Genomic DNA, 19655 nt, shown 5'->3' with positions numbered 1-19655 from the left:
TAGTGTGTGTGTGTGTGTGTATATACATATATGTATATACATATACATATATATAGTTTAAATTCTCAGAATAGCAAAGTATTGAGTCAAAGAATATGTACATTTGTAATTGATATTGTCCAGTTGTCCTTCACAGAGGTGACACCAATGAACTTCCACCAACAGTGTATGGAAGTGCCTGTTTACCCATACATTTTTTTGCTCAGTGTGTTACCAAACTTCTGGATCATTACACAATTGATAGGTAAAAAAAATGACTTTTCAGGCCAGTTTTAATTAGGTCTTCTTTTATAAGTGAGGTTATCTTTGCACATGCTTAAGACCCATCTTTATTTCCTCCCATGGGAACAACTTATTAAATGGCCTTAGCCATTTAAAAAATTTAGGCTATTAACATTGTATCGATTTGGGGAGCTCTTTCTACTTTAGAGAAATTAGTCTTTTATCTGTAATATAATTCAAGAATATTTTCCCCAGTTTTTTGTTTGCCTTTTGATTTTATTTATAGTGGCTTGTGCCATGTAGGAATTTCTTATTTTTATGTAATTAGATTTACCAATTGTTTCATAAAATGTGATATCAGGATTTTAAAAGAACTTTTATGATTTAATTTTCTATTTAGTTAAATATTTTATTCATCTGAAGTTTTACTCATATTACACTGGAAAGTGTGACTCCTACTTTTTATTTCCCCAAATAAGTCCTTACTATTCTAGCACTATTTATTGAAAATCTTATTTTTTTCTACGAATTTGAAATGCCGCTTTTATGATATACTACATTTTTATATGTATCTCTATCCAATTTCTATTCTTTATAGTCTAATTATTCTATTATAAACATATTTATATTATAAATTATTATTTTGGGAGTCTGGTTCCCCTAAATACTTTTGTTTTTCAGAATTTGCTTATTTAGTTTTGTTTATTAATGTTTTTATATGAACATTAGAATTAACCTGTCTAGCAAATAAAAGAGAGAAAGAAGGAAGGAAGGGAGGGAGGGAGGGAGGAAAGAGACGGGAAGGAGGAAGAGAGAAAGGAACGAGGAAAGAAGAATTTTCTCAGCCTGCTTCCTGCTTGTAGGATTTTGGAGTCCAGCAGCCTCTTTTCATTTAGCTCTGTCTCTGTCCCTTTTGGTCCAACCTTGTTATGTTTCTCTCTCTTTCTCTCTCTCTCTCTCTCTCTCTCTCTCTATGTGTATTTTTTTTTTTTGTCTTTTTTTCCTAAAAAAATCTTGTAGGTCATTAGACAAAAACCAGACTCAAATCTTTTCGAGATAAGCCATTCTCAGTCTTGGGCTTTGGACTACTGAAGGACAACACCCTTAAAGCTTTCTGGACACCTTATTGTTTGAGAATAATTTTGAGATTCATTCATGTTGTTACATGTATTGATAGTTCATTGTTTTTTTTGCTAAGTAGTATTCCATTTTAAGGATATACCACAATTGGATTTATACATTTACCTGTTGATGGACACTTAGGTTGTTTCTAGTTTTGGGCTATTATAAATAAAGCTGTTACGAATATTTACGTACCCATCTTTGTATAGACATTTCTCTTGAGTAAATATCTAAGAATAAAATGATTAGGTGAATGTTTAACTTTTTAAGAATTTGCCAAACTGTTTTCCAAAGTGGTGGTACATTCCCATGAACAGTGTATAAGAGTTCTAGTTGCTCTACTTTATCAACATTTGGTATGGTCAGTTTAAATGTTTTAAACTAATTTAATGGGTGTGTATGTACTGGGAGTCCTATTGTTATTTAGTACAGCGTCAATTTTATGACTGTTACATATGTACTTGTAAAAAAGTTCATGTTCTTACTATTTTGGGGTTATATATGTTCTATATGATTATCTATTATATCAAGCTTAAAATATTTTTTGTTAAGCATTTTATAGCCTTTTTTTTGCTTCCTGTTAGAGGTACATTAAAATCTTCAACTTTTGTCTCTATTAATGCTATTTGCCTTTTGTTTTATTTGATACTGATATTGCTATTCTCATTTTTAAACTTTTAAAATTTAATATTTTAATATTTTTATGACATATTTTTCTGTTCTTTTATTTTCATTATTTCTGTGTAGTTTCATTATGTTTCTTATAAAGTACTTATAGCTGGTAGATATGCTCTTTGTCATGTGATAATCTCTGTTTTTAATTAGTTAAATTGAATAAAATTTATTATAATTATCAGTGTAGTTGGGCTTTAATATAAGTTTTAAGTTGGTTTTCTGTATACCTTCATTTCTCGTTTCCTTTTCCTCCTCCTTTTCCAGCCATTTGTTAGGTTGAGAAACTTTTCAATATTATTTTGTTTCCTCTACACTAGTTTTGAAGATACAGATTATATTTCTATTCTTTGAATAGTTCTCTTTTATACATTACCTACAAATTCATCTAACAAATTCCAAAGTTACTCAGTATTACTTTCTTCTCCCTAGTGGTTATGTTTAAATAACTACCAAAACTTTTCCATCCTGATATTGTTATCTAGAGTTATAATTTTACTTAAAAAACTTTTTTTCATTGTGGAAAATTTCAAACATAGTAAAAGTACAGAGACTAGCATAATGAACTCTCATGTATCCATCATCTAGCTTTAACAATGATCAACATTATTCTTTACTCCCCCACAACCCCTACACATTTTTTTTTGTAAGTTTGGAAAATTCTAAGTTTTAGACATCAAATCATTTAATCCAATTTTAGCTTTTTTGAAATAAAAATATTATATATATTTAAAACATACATAGAAATCTGTATCATTTTCAAAAATACATGTTTAATCTCAAATTTAATTTAATTTGCCAGTGTAGTTTCTCATTTTCTGAACTTGGCATGGTTTTTATCTAATCCATCTTTTCCTTCTGTTTTCAGTTTTCTTCTTGTCAATTTATATCTTTTAATAATCCTTTAAGAAAGGTCAGAGAGTGGTATACTCTCTTATTGTTTACACACCTAAAATTGTTTTTATTTTACCTTCAATCTTTAGCAGTAATTTAGCTGGGCAAACAATTTTTTTTTCTCCTGGTTTCTGTTACTGTTGATGAGGAATCTGCTTTTGCCTAATTGTTTTTCTTTTAGAAATATGCTAACTTTCTTCCTAGTACTTTCATAATTTTCTTCTTATTTTTAGGTTCTTATATTTAATGGCGGTATGTCTAGGTCTGGATTTGTCATTTTTTCTGCTTGGTTCACTTTATTCTGAGAACTTTATTTCTGACTTTCTTTAGACCTGGAAAATTTTTACCTGCTGTTTCTCCAAATACTGTTTTTCTAATTCTCTCCACTTTTGTCCCCCAATTAGATATACTTTGGAGCTTCTCAGTCTGTCCCCAATAATATCTAATTGTATTTTCATATTTTTTATTCTTCTCTTTGTTCCATTTTACGTGAATTTTTGAATACTGTTTTCCAAAGCTATCTGTGTATCAGTTTTTAATATGAGTTATTATCTATTTCATGTCTAGATTTATATTTTTTATATTTACGTGTCTTGCTTCATTATTGCATATTTAGTTCCTTATTTAAAAACATTTTAAAAAGGATACTGTGCTTTAATTTAATCTCTTTGAGCATACTTAAGAGCTTTTTCAAAATCCTCTTCCCTTGCTGTAATCTATTGAAAGTCAGACCCCCATACAAGGGCTTGTAAATGAATAAATAAACAAACAACTAAATAAGAATGAAAAAAATCCTCCATAAAAATAATTTCACCTAGAGTTAGTTCATGGTCCAATTTTTTTGTTGTTCTTGCCCATCTTTCTTACCATTAGATTTATTCATGTGTCATGGGACTCTGTGTGCTCAAAATGTGCTTGCAGGCACATTTTGTTTTGGAGGGGTTTTTTTCCTTTAAAAATTTTCTTTTTTCTTTTCCTATCTCTGTGTACCTTCTACATATCGAATAGTGTTTTGTTTTCTTCAGTGGGTTCCCCTCCATTCTTGCTAGCTGGAACCCTTGAAGAACCACACATCTAGGAGTGGTCTAGAAAAAATCCCAGTAATGTGGCTTGTCTGTTTTGGTCCAGGCTGTGGTAGAAAAATTCTTTCTGATAATTTATAACTGTGGATTTGCCTTCATTCAGGTTTGGAGTTTGAATTTACAATACTTGGATGGTCTGGAAACATGTATGTTGAGAAATTAACATTAAAGTTCACAGTAAGGGATCAAAATACTCTGAGATCCCCAGAAGTAAATATAAAACACACTGGAGAGCTATAATTTCAGTCCAGGTGACTTGAGTTTTCTCACTAAAGCACTGATAAAGATGACTCAATTAAAAATTTAAAAAAAGAATCCACTATGAGAGATAGTAAATACATCAAATGGCTGAATTAGGCTATAAGAACTTCAGCTAATATAATTATCTTATGATTATTTAATATTTGTATAATAATTAATATTGTATATTTAATTAAAATAAAAATCAAAACATAAGAAAAAAGATTCATCAAATAAGAACAGAAACATTTAATAACTAACCAAATAGAACTTCTAGAAGTGAAAAACAGTACCAAAATAAATTAAAATTTGACTGATAGTTTAAAAAACAAAATATGTATAGTTAATGAAGAAATTAGTAACTGGAAGATAGAGCTGAGAAAAAATGTAGAAAACTGTGAAAGAGGAGTTAAGAGGTATGGGGGTCCAAGAGATATCTAAAAAGAATTCCAGAAGGAGAGAATAAGGGAAAAGCAATATTCAAAGCAATTATAGCTGTGAAATTTTTATAATTATTGAAAGGCACCAATCATGATATCTGGGAAATAAAACAACAGCCAAGCAGGAACAATAAAAAGAAATTCACACTGAGACACATCATTGTTTAAATTGTAGAGGAACGAGGAAAAAGAGATTTGTGTAAGCACATACTGCAGTGATGATAGCTTAACAAATGGAAGCTGTAGTTTGTGGTTCACACAAATTTATGATCTCCAATTTTAGTGGGGGCCTCTGTCATATCTAGTAATCCTATGACTGCTCAGCTTCTTCCAAACCCTCAGCCCTGCCCACTCACTGTATTCATCTTGCTGTCATCATGTGACTCTTCTTCCTACTTCACAAACAGTATGTGGTTTGTAGGTGGAATCATTTTGATTGTCTAGTTGCGTAACTTCTCTATGTCCACATAAGTCCTTATCTGCGTCCTGGCACATACTTTTTATTCAGGTCCAAAGCCTTCACAGGTAATTCCCTTAGTTCTACATTTCTATATTTTGGCCCTTTCTCCTTTAGGTGAAAAACTATTTCCCTTTCTGCTGAAAGCCACCCTTGCTCTAAATCTTAGCCTTTTCTCAGTTACCTTATTCCTACCAATTAATCTACCTTTTCCCTATATTTTCAATGTCTATTACCTACTTTCTCTCAGCATGTAAACATGCCCAAATCTTTCCTATCTTGAAACACACACACACACACCCCAACCCCACACACCCTCCCCAGCTCCCCACTCCCACATTCTCGAGATAACAGTGTCCTTTCAGAGCTAGGCTCCTCTCAGAGGAGTTTAAGCTCATTGTTACCACTTTTCTACCTCCTGTTGCTCTCTTGATCCACAGTATGATGCCTCCTGCAAGCACTCTGAAATACTCTTGTAGAAGTCATCTATTACCTTGAAATTACCAAGTCTGCTTGTAATTTCTCAGTCCTCATCTTATTTGGCTACTCTCTCTTTCCAGAGATTCTCAGCTCCCTTGGCTTCCATCATAAACATTCTTTGTTCTTACCAGTTCTTCGTCAGTCTCTTTCACTTGCCACTTAAATATTAGTGATCTTTGAGATGGTTTTCTTGGTCTCTTCCCTTCTTCCCTTCTAAAAGTATCAGTTTTTCAGTCTGAGACACAATTTCAATTCCTACTCCTACTAATTAGTAGCTGTGAGACCTTGGGCACTTTTTTTAACCTCTCTGAACCAAGATTCTTTAAAATTGATGATGCTAATGTCTACCTCAAATTTTGTTAGTATTAGATGAAATATAGTATGTGTAAAGTGCTCTAGGGCAGTGACTAGTATATAGTAAGGGCTCAATATATTACATATTATTTTTCCTTTTTCCTCTTTCCTCTTCTTTTAAACGCAAGAGAAGGTGGGTATTGATAAATATAATAAAGATTGTTGAACACCAGTCTAACTAAACAGAATATCGATTCTTTCAACATTAGTTATCATTCATAGAAAAACCAGATTGATATGCTAAATAATTTATTACCTGGGTAAAATTGCAACTTTCATGTTGTTCAAGTGGGAGTGGGACATGAAAAGGGAAACTAATTTTTATATGTATTCATGTGTTTTGATATCATTAAGTTGAATTTCACTGTTTATTATTTCAGAAATTTTGAAGAATCTGAAGATGAGTTGAGAAACGAAGTAGTGGAATCCCTAGAAAAACTCACTGCTTCCAGAGAGGAGGAAAAAAGAGAAGAGGCCACCGGTTCCTCTAAGGACAATGAACAGTTAGGAGAAGGGGAATAAATATGCATAAATGTGCAGAATTTAATGAAGATTCGGAGAGCATTTCTACTCCATCTAATGACAAATTTTTTTATTGTTAATGAACACCAAGGAACATCAACAACCAGTCAAAATATACAAGTGTGATTATTGTACATTTTCTTAAGCAGTAAGTTAGTGTCTATTAACTATAGTATCTGTTTGGATACAAGTAAAAATACATTTATTGTAAGGTTTTTCCAGTAATCCCAAGGATTTATTACTTTTTCTCTCTAAATTTAGACATTGGAACTATTGAGTGTAGAAATTAATATTTTACTTTAAGAATCTTTCAGATAATATATGTGGTAGTCAGAATAATGTGATCCCCCTTTCCCTAAATGTGAATATATAATGTTACATGGCCAAGGGGAATTAAAGTTTCAGATGGAATTAAAGGTGCTAATCAGCTGACCTTAAAATAGGAGGGTTATCTTGGATTATCCATTTGGGCCCAGTAATAATCACAGGACTCTTTAAGAGTTAAAAAAGGAGGCAGAAGAGAGGATCAGAGAGAATGGTACTGTGAGGAGGAGTTGGCCTGATGCTGCTGGCTTTGAAGATGGAGCGAAGGGACAAAAGCCAAAGCATGCAGCCGGCCTCTGGGAAAGGCAAGGGGAAGTGTTCCCTGCTGATACCTTGATTTTCACCTAGCGAAATCTACTTTAGACTTCTGACCTACAGAACTCTAAGATAATAAATATGTGTTGTTTTAACTTAGTTTGTGGTAATTTATTAAGACAGTGATCAAAAACTAATACAAACTCATTCATTTAAAAATAATGAATCTTCCATTTTATAAAACCGTGATTTTGAAATTTCTTGTTATATTAAATACACTCGCTTTTTGCAGCTCATGTTGACATGGGAGTAAGGCATTTGAACAAGGAAAGGAACAAGGCATGCCCTTAATTATATACCAAATAATTATTTTATTATGTTTTATTGAATTATTTTCTGATAGTTTCAAATGTATAAACTAGTATGATGGTCTTTTTATATATAGCGCTTAGCACAGCGCCAGAAATGTTTCTTGAATGAATAAGTAAATGCTAATACAATTTCCTCGTGAAGACTGTAAGATCTTTGAGTCAGAAAACCAGGCTTTTTTGTACTGATTATAACAATCCCAGTGTTGAACATGTGACTGGAGCTTAATAGATTTATCTGCTGCTATGGACAGGGTTGTTCTAAATGGTAGAATTCTGCCTGAAATATCTACTCTGTAAGAAAAATAAAACTAAAATTGCATATTGATACAATGCCAAACTAAGAAAACAAAGCCAAGGATGAGTTGGTCAGATTATTTCTAAGGTCTGCTTGGTATTTGCGTTTGGTATAATTTTAACTGTGGAGGATGCAGATTATTTCTAAGGTCTGCTTGGTATTTGCGTTTGGTATAATTTTAACTGTGGAGGTATCAGGATTCCTCTAACTGTGGAGTATGTCCAGTAATTTATGCCTTTATTTTCCTGGTGATGTTTGAGGGACTGTTCTTTCACTTTGGCGTATAGAGTTACATTCTGCTCTTTTAGGGAGAGCGCTCACTATGGTCACATCATGAAACTGGGACTATTTAAAAATTTCTCACCATTGTGTTAATTTAAAACTTATGTAACACATGACCTTGAGGGATTGGAGCATCATTAGTTCTACAACTGTTTTAGTGGTCGGTATATATATATTTAATTTACTTTCAGGACATTATCTGTTTCAGACATATCGTCTATGCTGGTGTCTTCATGCAATCCTCATTCTGAACAGTATTTGAAAGCATGGGAAATGCAGGACGATTCTTAAAACTCCCAAAGTACCAAAGACCAGTCAAGTATATGCAAGGAAAAAAAAAAAAGGAATGATTGTTTAAGGTCAACGTTTAAGGATAAGTGTATCAGGTTTGCTCCAAAGACAGAATGACTGGCCAAAATCTCCTTTAGGCAATAGACACCATTTAAGCCTTATCAATCATTCTAAAATTTTGAGTTCTTAGTTGTAAATTAGAAAGTATTCATTGTGGTAAGTATACACATCTGCAAGGTTTTTCACGCTGCTTCAGCCCCGAATACCCATCTTACACACACCATTACCTAAATTATATTCTAGAGGCACAGTTCTGATTACTTTTCTCTGGTTTTAGGCTTGGCTGCATCTGTTAAATTGAAACTGTTGATCAGAATTGTATGTGATTTTTGAATAAATTTTATTAGAAAAATCATGCATCTTTAACTATGTATGATAGCTATCACAGTGATCATTCTTTAAATGGTACCAATAGGTGTACCAAACCTTAATTTCCCTTCTAAATGCCTTGTACTATTAACATATGGTCCAAGTGTGCCCAGAACACTAGAGCATTGAAAATAATGCTTCTCCGAAGCCAAGAATGGCCTTAGATTTAGGACGGGGAAAGAGCAAAAAGAGTGAGCAGAGGAACAGTGGGAGGTAGGGTCAATTACAGGGGCATAATTGATTCCAGTATTTGCATAACTTCTTGTGGTTTAACGCAATTGTGGGAGGAAGAAACTTTAGCCTTCTTTTGCTGGTCTAATAATTAAATCTACACCAGACAGATTAACAAGAGAAAATAACCAAATTTAATTATATACATATGTATGGGAACCCCACATGCAGGAGAGTCAGAGACCCCACATACATGAGGTTAAGAGACAGAAAGAGGAAATGAGGTAGATGTGGCATTCTGAGCAAAGGATGAGGAAAGGCACCCTTGGGGCTACAGAGGGGTGGAGGGGCATTTGCAGATCTTAAGCACAGATGTCCAGTAATTAGATGTTTGCCCTGCCCTACAGATGTCATGAAGTTATTTTTGGAGATAACTCTTATTATAGACAGGCCTGAAATTTAAATTCTTTGAGAGGTAAAAGTCTCCTGTGGGCCCGCAGGGTCTTGATTGCCTTCATCTCAAAATAATTCACATGCCAAGGTGTCATGTCTTGGGGAGGTCTGTTCTGAGCCCTGTCAGTAGTGGCTTTTTTGTACTGGTTGACAAATTTAGCACAGACACAATCTTATTTATTTATTCATTCATATGGAGTCTAGGGTACATTTACAATATACTGGGCCCTATCTATGACTTAGTAAAATACCCCGAAAATTATTTTATCTATAACTTAGTAAAATACCCTGAAAATTATTAAAGTATATGAAGCTCTGCTTCACAAAAATGTTTTATGTCTGAAATGTTCATTAAAAAAATTATTTAAAAACCTGACAGTCTATTCTTCTTGGGTACAAGAGACAAGTCGGTTTTGTTTTGCTTTAAAGTTTTTTTTTTTCTTAAAAAAAATTCTTGGCATGTGAAACTTGAAATATTAGTACATAATAAATAATTCAGAACTGAGAGACTACATGAGGGGCATAAAGGCACCATACTGCAAAAAATATTCAAGATAATGAAAATCACTTTTTTAGATCGTATTTAGAACAAATAATGATTTTGTACCTATTAAATTTAAATCATATTTAGATACAAACAGATTATTATGCAAAGAATATGCACAACTGGAAATAAGAATGTGAATCACTACTACTGCTGTGGGTTCAAAACATAGCACGTTTGGATCACTCAAAATCAACATCTTATAGGAATTAGTAGTCACTTAGAATTTCTCCAGACAGTTGCTGACATACTGCTTTGACACTTTTCATTGTATCGATTGTTCAGGAAAAAAAAAGCAAACATGTATTAATACATTAGGAACATTAAAGTGAACATACATGCAAATTATATTTTTCGATATGTTTGTGATAAATGAAAATTATTTTGAAGATATAAGCTTATTGTTTTACGGAGATCCAAATTTAATTATAAATTTAATTAAATCCTTTCTTCCTTACTAAATCCTCTACTTTGCTCTATTTCAATTTCTTTATCTTTGGTCCCGTGGTTTTCTTTGGGTAGATGAGTAGGCTGAGTGGACAATGATATGAATCCTGCCTCAAAGACTAGTTGTAAGAGAAGAAAAAGCACTGTGCTGGTAGTCAGAACACTCAGGTTTAATCCTGATTTTCTCATTAAAAGCTTTGTGATACTGAAAGAGTCTTAAGTACTTTAAATTGTTCCCGTCTGTAAAGTTGGAAATAAAATTGGACTGTAGAATTTGTAGCATCCCTTCCAGCTCCAATTTCCACCAGTCTTTTCTAAACTGAATAATCTCCAACACATCAGGGGACTCTGTTTGGCTGCTTTTTACTCTAATGACAGTAGATGGCCTGCAGACAAATCAACAATGTAATTGGGAGCAGATAATGAAGCTGATTGGATGATGAATGGAGGAAAGGAGATTGAAAAGGAAAAACGTACCTCTTTAACATGCCCCTAACAGAAAGGTGTTATCAGACTGGGAAGGAGGTCAATTCATTGAATTAGAAAGAGTTGACTATCTATGCAGAAACTGTCAAAAGTTACAGGTTTCTTTAGCCTATCTGCACATGCATAAATTCACCTTTCCATGCTAGGTATTCAGGATAGAAGTCCTATTAAATTATATTGATTCCTAGCTACTGGTTTAGTAACCAAGAATCTACATGGGGTTATAATGCATTGATAAAGATGGATTACAGAAGACATTTACTATACATTGTAACCTTTAATTAAAGTAACTTTTATAATTTTCGGAGTACTTTCTCATACTTTCCATGTTAGTATGAAAACTCCAAAAGGCAGTGAGGACAGGCATTACCATGTCCAGATTATAGATGAAGAATTTGAGACTCAGAAAAATTAAGGAAAAGCTTTAGTGTCAAACTGTCAGACATTTGTAAATGATGAAGCTGAGGTCACGCCCAGGTATTCTAACTGCTAGTCCAGTGCTCTCTTCAAATCACCACGTCATTGTCTTGCAATGCATGCTGATCATATAGACTGCGTACATGGATCTCTATGTCACATCATCACTATCTGAAAAACAGCTGATTGTGATGTTTACTCAGCCCTCCTCAATGACTTAAAGACTTCTAGCCTTTGAGATGTGAAAATGTTAAGGGATAATGAGAGGCCCATACAAATGTACTGACAGCACTAAACAAAAAACTATTTTCACAAAGACCTAGTTATCGAAAAGATTACCAGTATCTTGGCCTCTACTGACCTATGCACACTGACAGAACAGTCAGTCAGTTTGTCTTTTGACTACATGTTTTTAGAATATGATTAAGCCTGCTTAAAGTTTCTTTTTGATTTTAAGAAAATCAATGGATATATTCGAAAAGGTCATCTACAATATCAATGAAAATTTAAATGTACCAGAATTTTTCCGTGTCTCAAAAATGTCAAAACAATTCTAAAGTCTAATCAATTGTCAGTCATCTATTTTTCTTTCAACATTTCCTTTTTTCTAAAAGGAAATTCTTTCTCGGTTAATTAAAGTAATTTGACAAATAGGATTTGAAAAATATGGACTATACTAAAATTAAGACTGTTCGTTTTTTTCTTTCAGATTCATATTTTTCAGAATTTGAGACCAAACACTAACCTAAATTTTTACATTTAAACTAAATAAGGTTATCTTTTCTGTTTAGGTAATTGTACCTTTTTTTCATTAAAATAAATACCTTTTACACACACACACAATGCTGAAAGCATTGCTTAGGCTGACTTTATTACAACAGGGAATGAGCTTAGAAAAATATTAACATATGAAGGTGTTGAGCCATTCTATGTAAAATATCTTTAATTTGTACAGATATAGCATTATTTAAATAATTTCTCCACAGACGACAGGAATGTCACTTCGAACTCTTGATCAGAGAATCTGCTTACAGATGCACGAGCGCTGTTTCTGATTTGGAGTCTCTTTTCTGCAGACATGGAAAGAATATGAGCCATAGTCTCAGCATAGCCGTCTTCACTTTCAGCCAGAAATCCAGTTACCTCTCCTCCATGAGGAACGACAATGTCAAGCTTCGGGCCCCCTGAATTGTGTGCGAGGATAATTGTGCCAGCTGCCATACACTCAACAACTCCTGAGGAAGAAATGAAATCATGTAGTCTTTTAAGTTTTTGAATATGTTCATAAGAACAAGAATGAACAGAAACCTTTACAGATTTTGAGACTCATGATAAATTTAATTAAATGTCTGTATGTCTATAAATTTGCTCATTTAACTTCCATGGTACAAAATAAAATAATTTTTAAGTTTTTTAGTTTTCAAACCTTCACAGTAATGCTGCTTTGTTCTTTTTTTAATTTTTATTTTTCAATTAGAGTTGACATTCCATATTATTTTGTATTAGTTTCAGGTGTACAGCATAGTGGTTAGACATTTATTTACATAATTTACGAAGTGCTTTGTTCTTAAAAAAGACAAATAGATGGATGAACAGTCCACACAAAATATACTGCAGATAATAAAATGAAGCAGAAGAATAGAGAATGTTAGCAAGATGGTAGATGATTAATGGATATTAAGAGATAAAAAGTAAAAAGGTATCAAAAGCAAAATTTTAATAGTTCAAATTATAGCATTAGGAGAAAAAAAGAAAAAAGCCCCCTTAGTGAGGCATGCTACTGCTGACGCTCACGTTACTGCTGGGATTTCTGGCAAATTTGAGACTTCTGGATACCCAGCAGCAGTGAACTAAATTAAAGCTTTGGTTAGTTTCTGCCACAGGATGTGGGTGAAGATATGTTACTCTAGACAGCCTTTCTTAACCATGCTTCTAGAGAGAATTTAAGCCCATCAGAAAATAGTTGACTGCTCATTTTTCCAAAGGATGGTACAGAACTGATATCCTAGATACATAGGAAAGAAGTGAAATCATTATAACTGTTTCTTCAACACCAGTGAAATCCCTACAGAATAGAATTTCCTGCTAATGTAATTTGAATTCTTTTTTGAAAAATATGGATATTATCATGCTCAAAGCTAAAGATCATTCTTCTATACTTTTCTCATTAACTCCAGGATTTTCCACTTCTCCCTCTCAACTAGCCTTATACAAACGAAGCGTGTGTACACACTCTTTCTCTCTCTTGCTCTCTCTCCCTCCCTACTGTCCCTTCAGGTCACGAGTCCTCTCCCTCCCCTAGCTACTGTCTCTCTTTTCATCTCCCTTTCGCAGATAAACTTAGGGAAAGTGTGGTTTGCATTCATTAACTCCACTTGCTCACCTGTACTCAATGTTCAACTTACTACAATTTGACTCTGGCTCCCACTCCTCCACTACACTGCTCTTGCCAGGTCACTGCGACTTCCTTATTGGGCCCAGCATCAGAACCAACCTGCTGCCCTTTCTCTTCTTCCCCCAACAGTCTCTTCCCTTGGTTTCCGCAACTCTGCTGGTTTTCCTCCTCCCTCATTTCTTCTCTTCTCTTTTGCTGGCCACTCTTCTGCTGTTACTGTTCTCAGCATTTTGCACTATGGGCCTCATCTCGCTTACGCACTTGGCATAGGCAATCTTAGCCACATCTACAGGGGCTGCAGTAACTACCTGGACAATGACAACTCCTCAGTCTGTATTCCCAGATCAGGTCCCTCTTTTGTACTTCAGACTCATATATACAACTGCCTTAGGACACACACATGTGCATGTCCCTCAGACAATTTAAACTCTACATGCTCAAAACTTGGCTCATCAATGCCTCTCGTCTTGAGTCCCTCTCCAGGTGACAGCCATCACCATTCACACAGCTGTCCAAACTAAAAACCCCAGGCAGTTGTCTCTGACTCTTCTTTGTCCCTCATTTAACACATCCAATTAATCACCAAGTCCTGTTCAATTCTTCAGAATCTCACTGGCATGTTCACTACCAAGTTCAGAGCGCCAGCATCTCTCGCCTAGGTTGCTGCAGCTGCCCGAGTCATCTTCCTGCTTCTCCAGTCTTGCTCTCCCTGCTCCTCACCGATCCACACTCCCCACACTGCAGCCACAGTGAACTTGAGGAAATATTTTAAATCTAATATTTAAAATATTTCTATCTTTGCCCAGTGGCTTAACATGGCCATGTGATCGGGCTGCAGATCACCTCTCTATTGTCTTGCTGTTTGTTCCTCCTTGATGCTCCAGCCAATACTGACTTCTTTGAACTGCCTGCTAAGGCTCTTTTTGTGATGCCTGTCACAATGCTGTGCCCTCTGCTGGCTACTCTCCCCTCTTCAGCATGGCTAATTTCTAATTACTCTTCAGGTCCCAGCTTCCATATCGCATCATTTCCTGGGCCATTGTTCTCTGACCCCACGAGCTGTTAACGTGTTTCTCTTAGGCACTTTCTTATCACCTGGCACTTGCCCTAGCATAGCACTCAGCACACGGTACAGTTAACACCTGTCTAACTCATCTGTATCACTCACAGAGCTGTAAGCCTCTGAGGGTTAACAGCAGTTCCTACGTCACAGTCATTCCAGCACCCACCCCAGTGCCTGGCATAGTAAATGCTTCCATGAGCGTCTGAGAAAGGAAGCATGGGAAGTGCAGAAGGTTTGGATCGACCAGTTCTTGCTGTATGTCTGAGCTTAGCACTGTGCTACTAACCAGGGACAGAAAAGAAAACAAGAGAAAATGTCACATTGGCATAGGAGACTTCACTTTCATGTTTTTCTATTTTCCCGTGACATCTAGTAGGATGAGACACAGAGTAAGCACTTGAGAAATATATGTTGAACCAAATTAGACTAAATACTACTTGATTTATACCGAAATGTGTACATAACAGGTCAGAGTAAAGAGAGAGAATTTGTATTGGAATAAGGCCAAATTAAAGGGCAAGGAGATTTTACCTGAACACTTACGATGAAACTTGGCAGAAAGAAAAGGAGAGGCCATTCCAATAATGAGTACAGAATCCATAAAAGAACCTGAAGAATTTCTGTGAGAAGCCCACCTGGAGACGGTGGTTCTCAGCTTTTGGTGCACGACAGAATCACCTAAGCAGCTTTACCAAAATACCTCGGCATGGGCCCCTCCCAGGGATTCTCCCTTGGTCCTTCATGGGGATTGGCGTAGGGCCCAGTACATAGGTAGGGGTGGGTAGGGAGAGCAAATGCGGTGCTTAAGAGCAGGGGCTATCTGGGTTAGATGGTGCACCCACCTCTGTGTGGCTGAATCTGGGTAAATTCTAAACCTTTCTGTGCCTGACTTTATAAAATAGAAATAATAATAATACCTATCAATAGAGTTTTCAAGAAGATTAAATCAGATAAACAATACTTGTAAAGACCTCAACAGTGACCCCCCCCCCACAGTAAATGGTCAATAAACATTTGCTATTATTATTGACTACAAATTATTATATCTTAAAGGATCTCAAATGAGGAAAACATGCTTGATGGACTGGGGGAAGAGAATTAGGACTTGATGAAAACTTCCAGAGTATTACCATCTTATCAAAACAACCTAAAATGTGTATCTCATGGCACCAAATGAGTTATTTAAAGGACAAACTCACCAATCCCAAAATGCTCGTTCCACATGGTATGCAGACCAATTGTTGCTTCAGACAAGTAATTCTTTAACTCATCAAACGGAATATTTATTTTAAATTCCACATCTTCTTGAACTCCTAGATCCTCAGAAAGCTTTCGCAGTTGGTTTACCCTAAGTTCATCATCTTGGTTACGACAACCTCCAATGAGAACAAGTTTAAGTGAAGGAAGTGACTCAGTCTCCTTCTTATTCAGCAATTTAGCAAAGGCTCTGATCTGCAAAGCATGATTCTTTTCCGGCCTGAACTGGGCAACAGAAACCAGTAAGTGTCTTGGAGTCATCTTTTTCTCATGTAGAGGAATGTCTAGAAATGTCTGCACATCACAAGGTGGATAAACGATGTTAGTGCAATGCCCAACCTTCCACAGTGAAAGAATATGGTTTAGTGTCCAGGAAGAATTGACCATGACTACATCACTGCAAGAACCAACAAGTCCATAAATAGAAGCAAACAAGTAGTAGTAGATGAGCTTTACTTTGCTGAGAAAAGGATTCTTGGTAATGAAGGCTGCATTATTAAATCCAACATTTTGATTCTTCACTACAGAAAGCATGTCAGTGCTGATAGTTGGATAATGAACATAGCTTCCAACTCGGCAGCTGCCTAAATACTTAAACAGAGGAAGTGTGAAAGCATATCCCATTGAATCGATATAAATATCAGGAACACACTGCATCAGAGCTTCCCAGCCAAGAAAAATGGATCCTAGACTTTGGCCCAGCAGTGTGAAGTGAGGATACAGTGAATCTTCTACAAGGTAGCGCTTCCTTAAGAAAACAAACTTCACTGGGTGAATTAATCTGATGTTAAATCTTCTGAAAGCACCTTCTTGTATTTGTTGACTGCTGACATTAACATCACCAGTATAAACAACATAAACTGCTGTAGGATACCTAAAATAGAAATATAATAATTAAGAATTTCATTAGTTCAGGTTAAAATAAAGCAAACAGGTATAGACAGTTTTTTTCACAATCATAAGAAGCTATTTTTAGACTAAAAAAAAATGTTTTCCACTGTTTTTCATTCATTGCATTTGGACTACCTCACTCTTTCCTCCCCTACACTAAAATGTTAGTCTTTCAAATGAAACCTCTAGTTCTTTGTTATCTCCTCCACTAAAGTTTCACATAAAGCAGACTCCAACAAAAGCTGATTTATAAATGAGACATTTTCGTTTCTAAGAATTAAAACATATTTTGACAATTTTCTCAGTATAAAAATGAGAATGAAATATTAATACTCAAAAATGAGAGTTACAATTCAATGAAGGTATCTTTAGATAGGATCATAAATGCTAAAACATTTCTTGATGTTTTTATCTGAGAAATGTAAAAGTTTTAAAAGCTATACCTTATGCCTGCATGGCAATTAGATTTATAATTATAATGGAAATATGTAAAAGTATACTTGCATGCCTTTAATGCTTTGGCCTCCCTCTGACTGTGTTTGTAATTATTCTTTGAGCCATAAAACATGAGCTATAAGATTCTGGGGATTCAGAAGAGAGCTCAAGGAGAGCTCAGTCCAGCGGAGAAAAGATATATAAACAAATAACTGCAAAACTGTATGATATGTACTGATAAAGGCAGCCACAAGATGCTGTGGGTGCCTAAAGGATGAGCATTAAAATGCTCTTCCCTAGCCCCACTCCCAGCAGCCAGAAAGATCCTTTTAAAATGTAAAAAGCATTGTCATCTCTGGTAGCTTAAAGATGGCCACAAATTCTTGGACATTTTTCCCATTGAGAGGTGGGATCTATCCCCTCCCTTGGAATAACAGTGGGCTCTGTTACTGCTTTTACCAATAGAATATGGCAAAAGTGACACTGTGCCAGTTTCTGGACCTAGGCTACACAGCTTCTACTTCTCTCTAGGGGTAATCAGCTGTCATGTAAGTCGTCCAGCTATCCTGAGATCACCATGTTGTGTGCAAGCCCAAGGCAGTCACATGGAGCAGCTGCCAGGTGACAGATGCCTGACCGCATCCAGCTGTTCCAGTCATCTGAGACCAGGAACCAGATATGTAAGGTAAAAAGCCTTCAAATGACTCCAGACCCAGCTATTATCTAACTGTAAAATCTGAGTATGAGGGATTACAGAGCTCATCAACTCCCAAACTATGATAAATAATAAATTCTTGTTTCAAACCATTAAATGTTGGGGTGGTTTTTATGCAGCAATAATTAGAATATCATCTCTCTACTTAAAACCCTGTGGATGAAAAAGGGAGTTCTATGGAAAGTAACCTCATAGGGTGCTCTGATCATAAACTCCTAGCTAGGTAGGTCAGGGCAGGTAGTCATGCCCCAGGCAGATAACTTCTTTCCTAAGGATTATCTTTGCCTTAAGCAAGCCCTGTCCACTGTATCTGTACATCTAGGTTAATGCCTCTTTGAAATGCCTCTTTTCAGAACCCTTCCTTTTAAAGGGCGACCATCCTCAAAAGAGCACATAATCTTAACTATCCTGTACTTTGCTTTCTCCCATGTTCATGTAATCTTCCTTACGTCCTCTGCTTAATTCCAAATGCATAAAAGAAGCTGCAAACAATTCATAACCTAGCCTATACATACACACACAGCCTATACGGGGCTGATCCTGATCAAACTGCCTGAGGCTGGCCGAAGGCTTTGGACCTGAATAAAGGGTATGTGCCAGGAAGCAGAATAATCGTGGAAGGATAATAACTTTTTTCATATGATAAAACAATAATAAAACCTGTGTTTTCTATGCTTTTTCCTTTCTAAAAGGGAATCATAAATATTTCTGGGATGGGGTGTGTGTCGGGGGGGGGAGTCTAAAACATTAAATGATGTATAATGCCATATTCTTTCTAATACGGTAACTTAAGACTATCCAATTGATGACATCAAAATAAAAGTCAAATAGATGCTTCATAAAAATTATTCTGGGTGTGCCACCACTGACTAAAAGTATTCAGGTTTAAAGTGCTCCACAGTACTTGGTATATTTCTGTTTATTAGTCAATCTCTTCTCCATATCCTCCCCCAAGGTGACTAGTTATTCTCACTAAGTTATGTTATAAAAGGCCAGATACTTTCCATTTCTTTATTATAGCAAGAAAATTCAGTAGAATTGTGTAAAGCAGGTTGGCATATGAGAGGAGTATTTCCTTATTGAAGAATAGTTAAAAGAGGAATTCTTGGCTATGAATAAGGTACTTGAAAAAGATGAATTCTGGGTAATGAATTTTTTAAAAAGTGGTAACAATATAGCAAATTAGCTAAGAAAGATGAATACCTACTTTTTCTGCAGGGCTCTTAATGCACACCATAAAACTCTTTCTCCTCCTCCACCAGCATTGCAGTATGGATGAAAAAATGCAATCACCATTTTATTTTTCCCATTTTTGCCAACTGATGCTGAGTTTTTCTTTCTCTGTAGCAGCACTCTGATTCTCCAAAGGATAATGACCAGACACAAACATAATGTTCCACATACAATTAGCCCAGGTAAGAATAATGAATAAAAAAACCTGAAACAAGAAGGAAAAGGTGAAAATTGATATAATGCCCATTCAACAAAAATATGACTACAAAGTAAAGCCTACTATTACATATCCACTTTATAAATTAGTAGCAGAGAGAAAATTTTTATAGCTTGTGAGTCAGCTAACAAAATACGCAATTGTTAAAAGCTACGAAACATCCAATGAAAAAAGTGTCTCTTTTAATTCAAATTTCCAC

General features: G+C 35.3%; 2 protein-coding genes across 3 annotated transcripts in view; one reads left to right on the top strand and one right to left on the bottom strand.

Annotated features, from left to right (window-relative positions):
• Positions 1 to 7785, top strand: part of NEK5 (NIMA related kinase 5) — a 68294-nt gene extending 60509 nt beyond the window's left edge. The window contains exon 26 of the mRNA XM_023536715.1: positions 6344 to 7785. Within this exon, the coding sequence (XP_023392483.1) occupies positions 6344 to 6485 (142 nt within the window). The 3' untranslated portion in view covers positions 6486 to 7785. The remainder of the gene's footprint in view (positions 1 to 6343) is intronic.
• Positions 7786 to 11095: 3310 nt separating this feature from the next.
• The window catches only part of ALG11 (ALG11, alpha-1,2-mannosyltransferase), a 14579-nt gene continuing 6019 nt past the window's right edge, over positions 11096 to 19655 (bottom strand). For both annotated transcript variants that reach the window (XM_011370341.2, XM_011370343.2), the window contains 3 exons: positions 19214 to 19444; positions 15908 to 16839; positions 11096 to 12485 (listed from right to left, as the gene is read on the bottom strand). In XM_011370341.2, coding sequence (XP_011368643.1) covers positions 12214 to 12485; positions 15908 to 16839; positions 19214 to 19444 — 1435 coding nt within the window. In that variant the 3' untranslated portion in view covers positions 11096 to 12213. The remainder of the gene's footprint in view (positions 12486 to 15907; positions 16840 to 19213; positions 19445 to 19655) is intronic.

The sequence above is a fragment of the Pteropus vampyrus genome, unplaced genomic scaffold, assembly GCF_000151845.1.
Source record: "Pteropus vampyrus isolate Shadow unplaced genomic scaffold, Pvam_2.0 Scaffold167, whole genome shotgun sequence".
Lineage (NCBI taxonomy): Eukaryota > Metazoa > Chordata > Mammalia > Chiroptera > Pteropodidae > Pteropus > Pteropus vampyrus.
The sequence above is the reverse complement of the archived record's forward strand: the minus strand, read 5'-3'. Positions and strand labels throughout refer to the sequence as shown.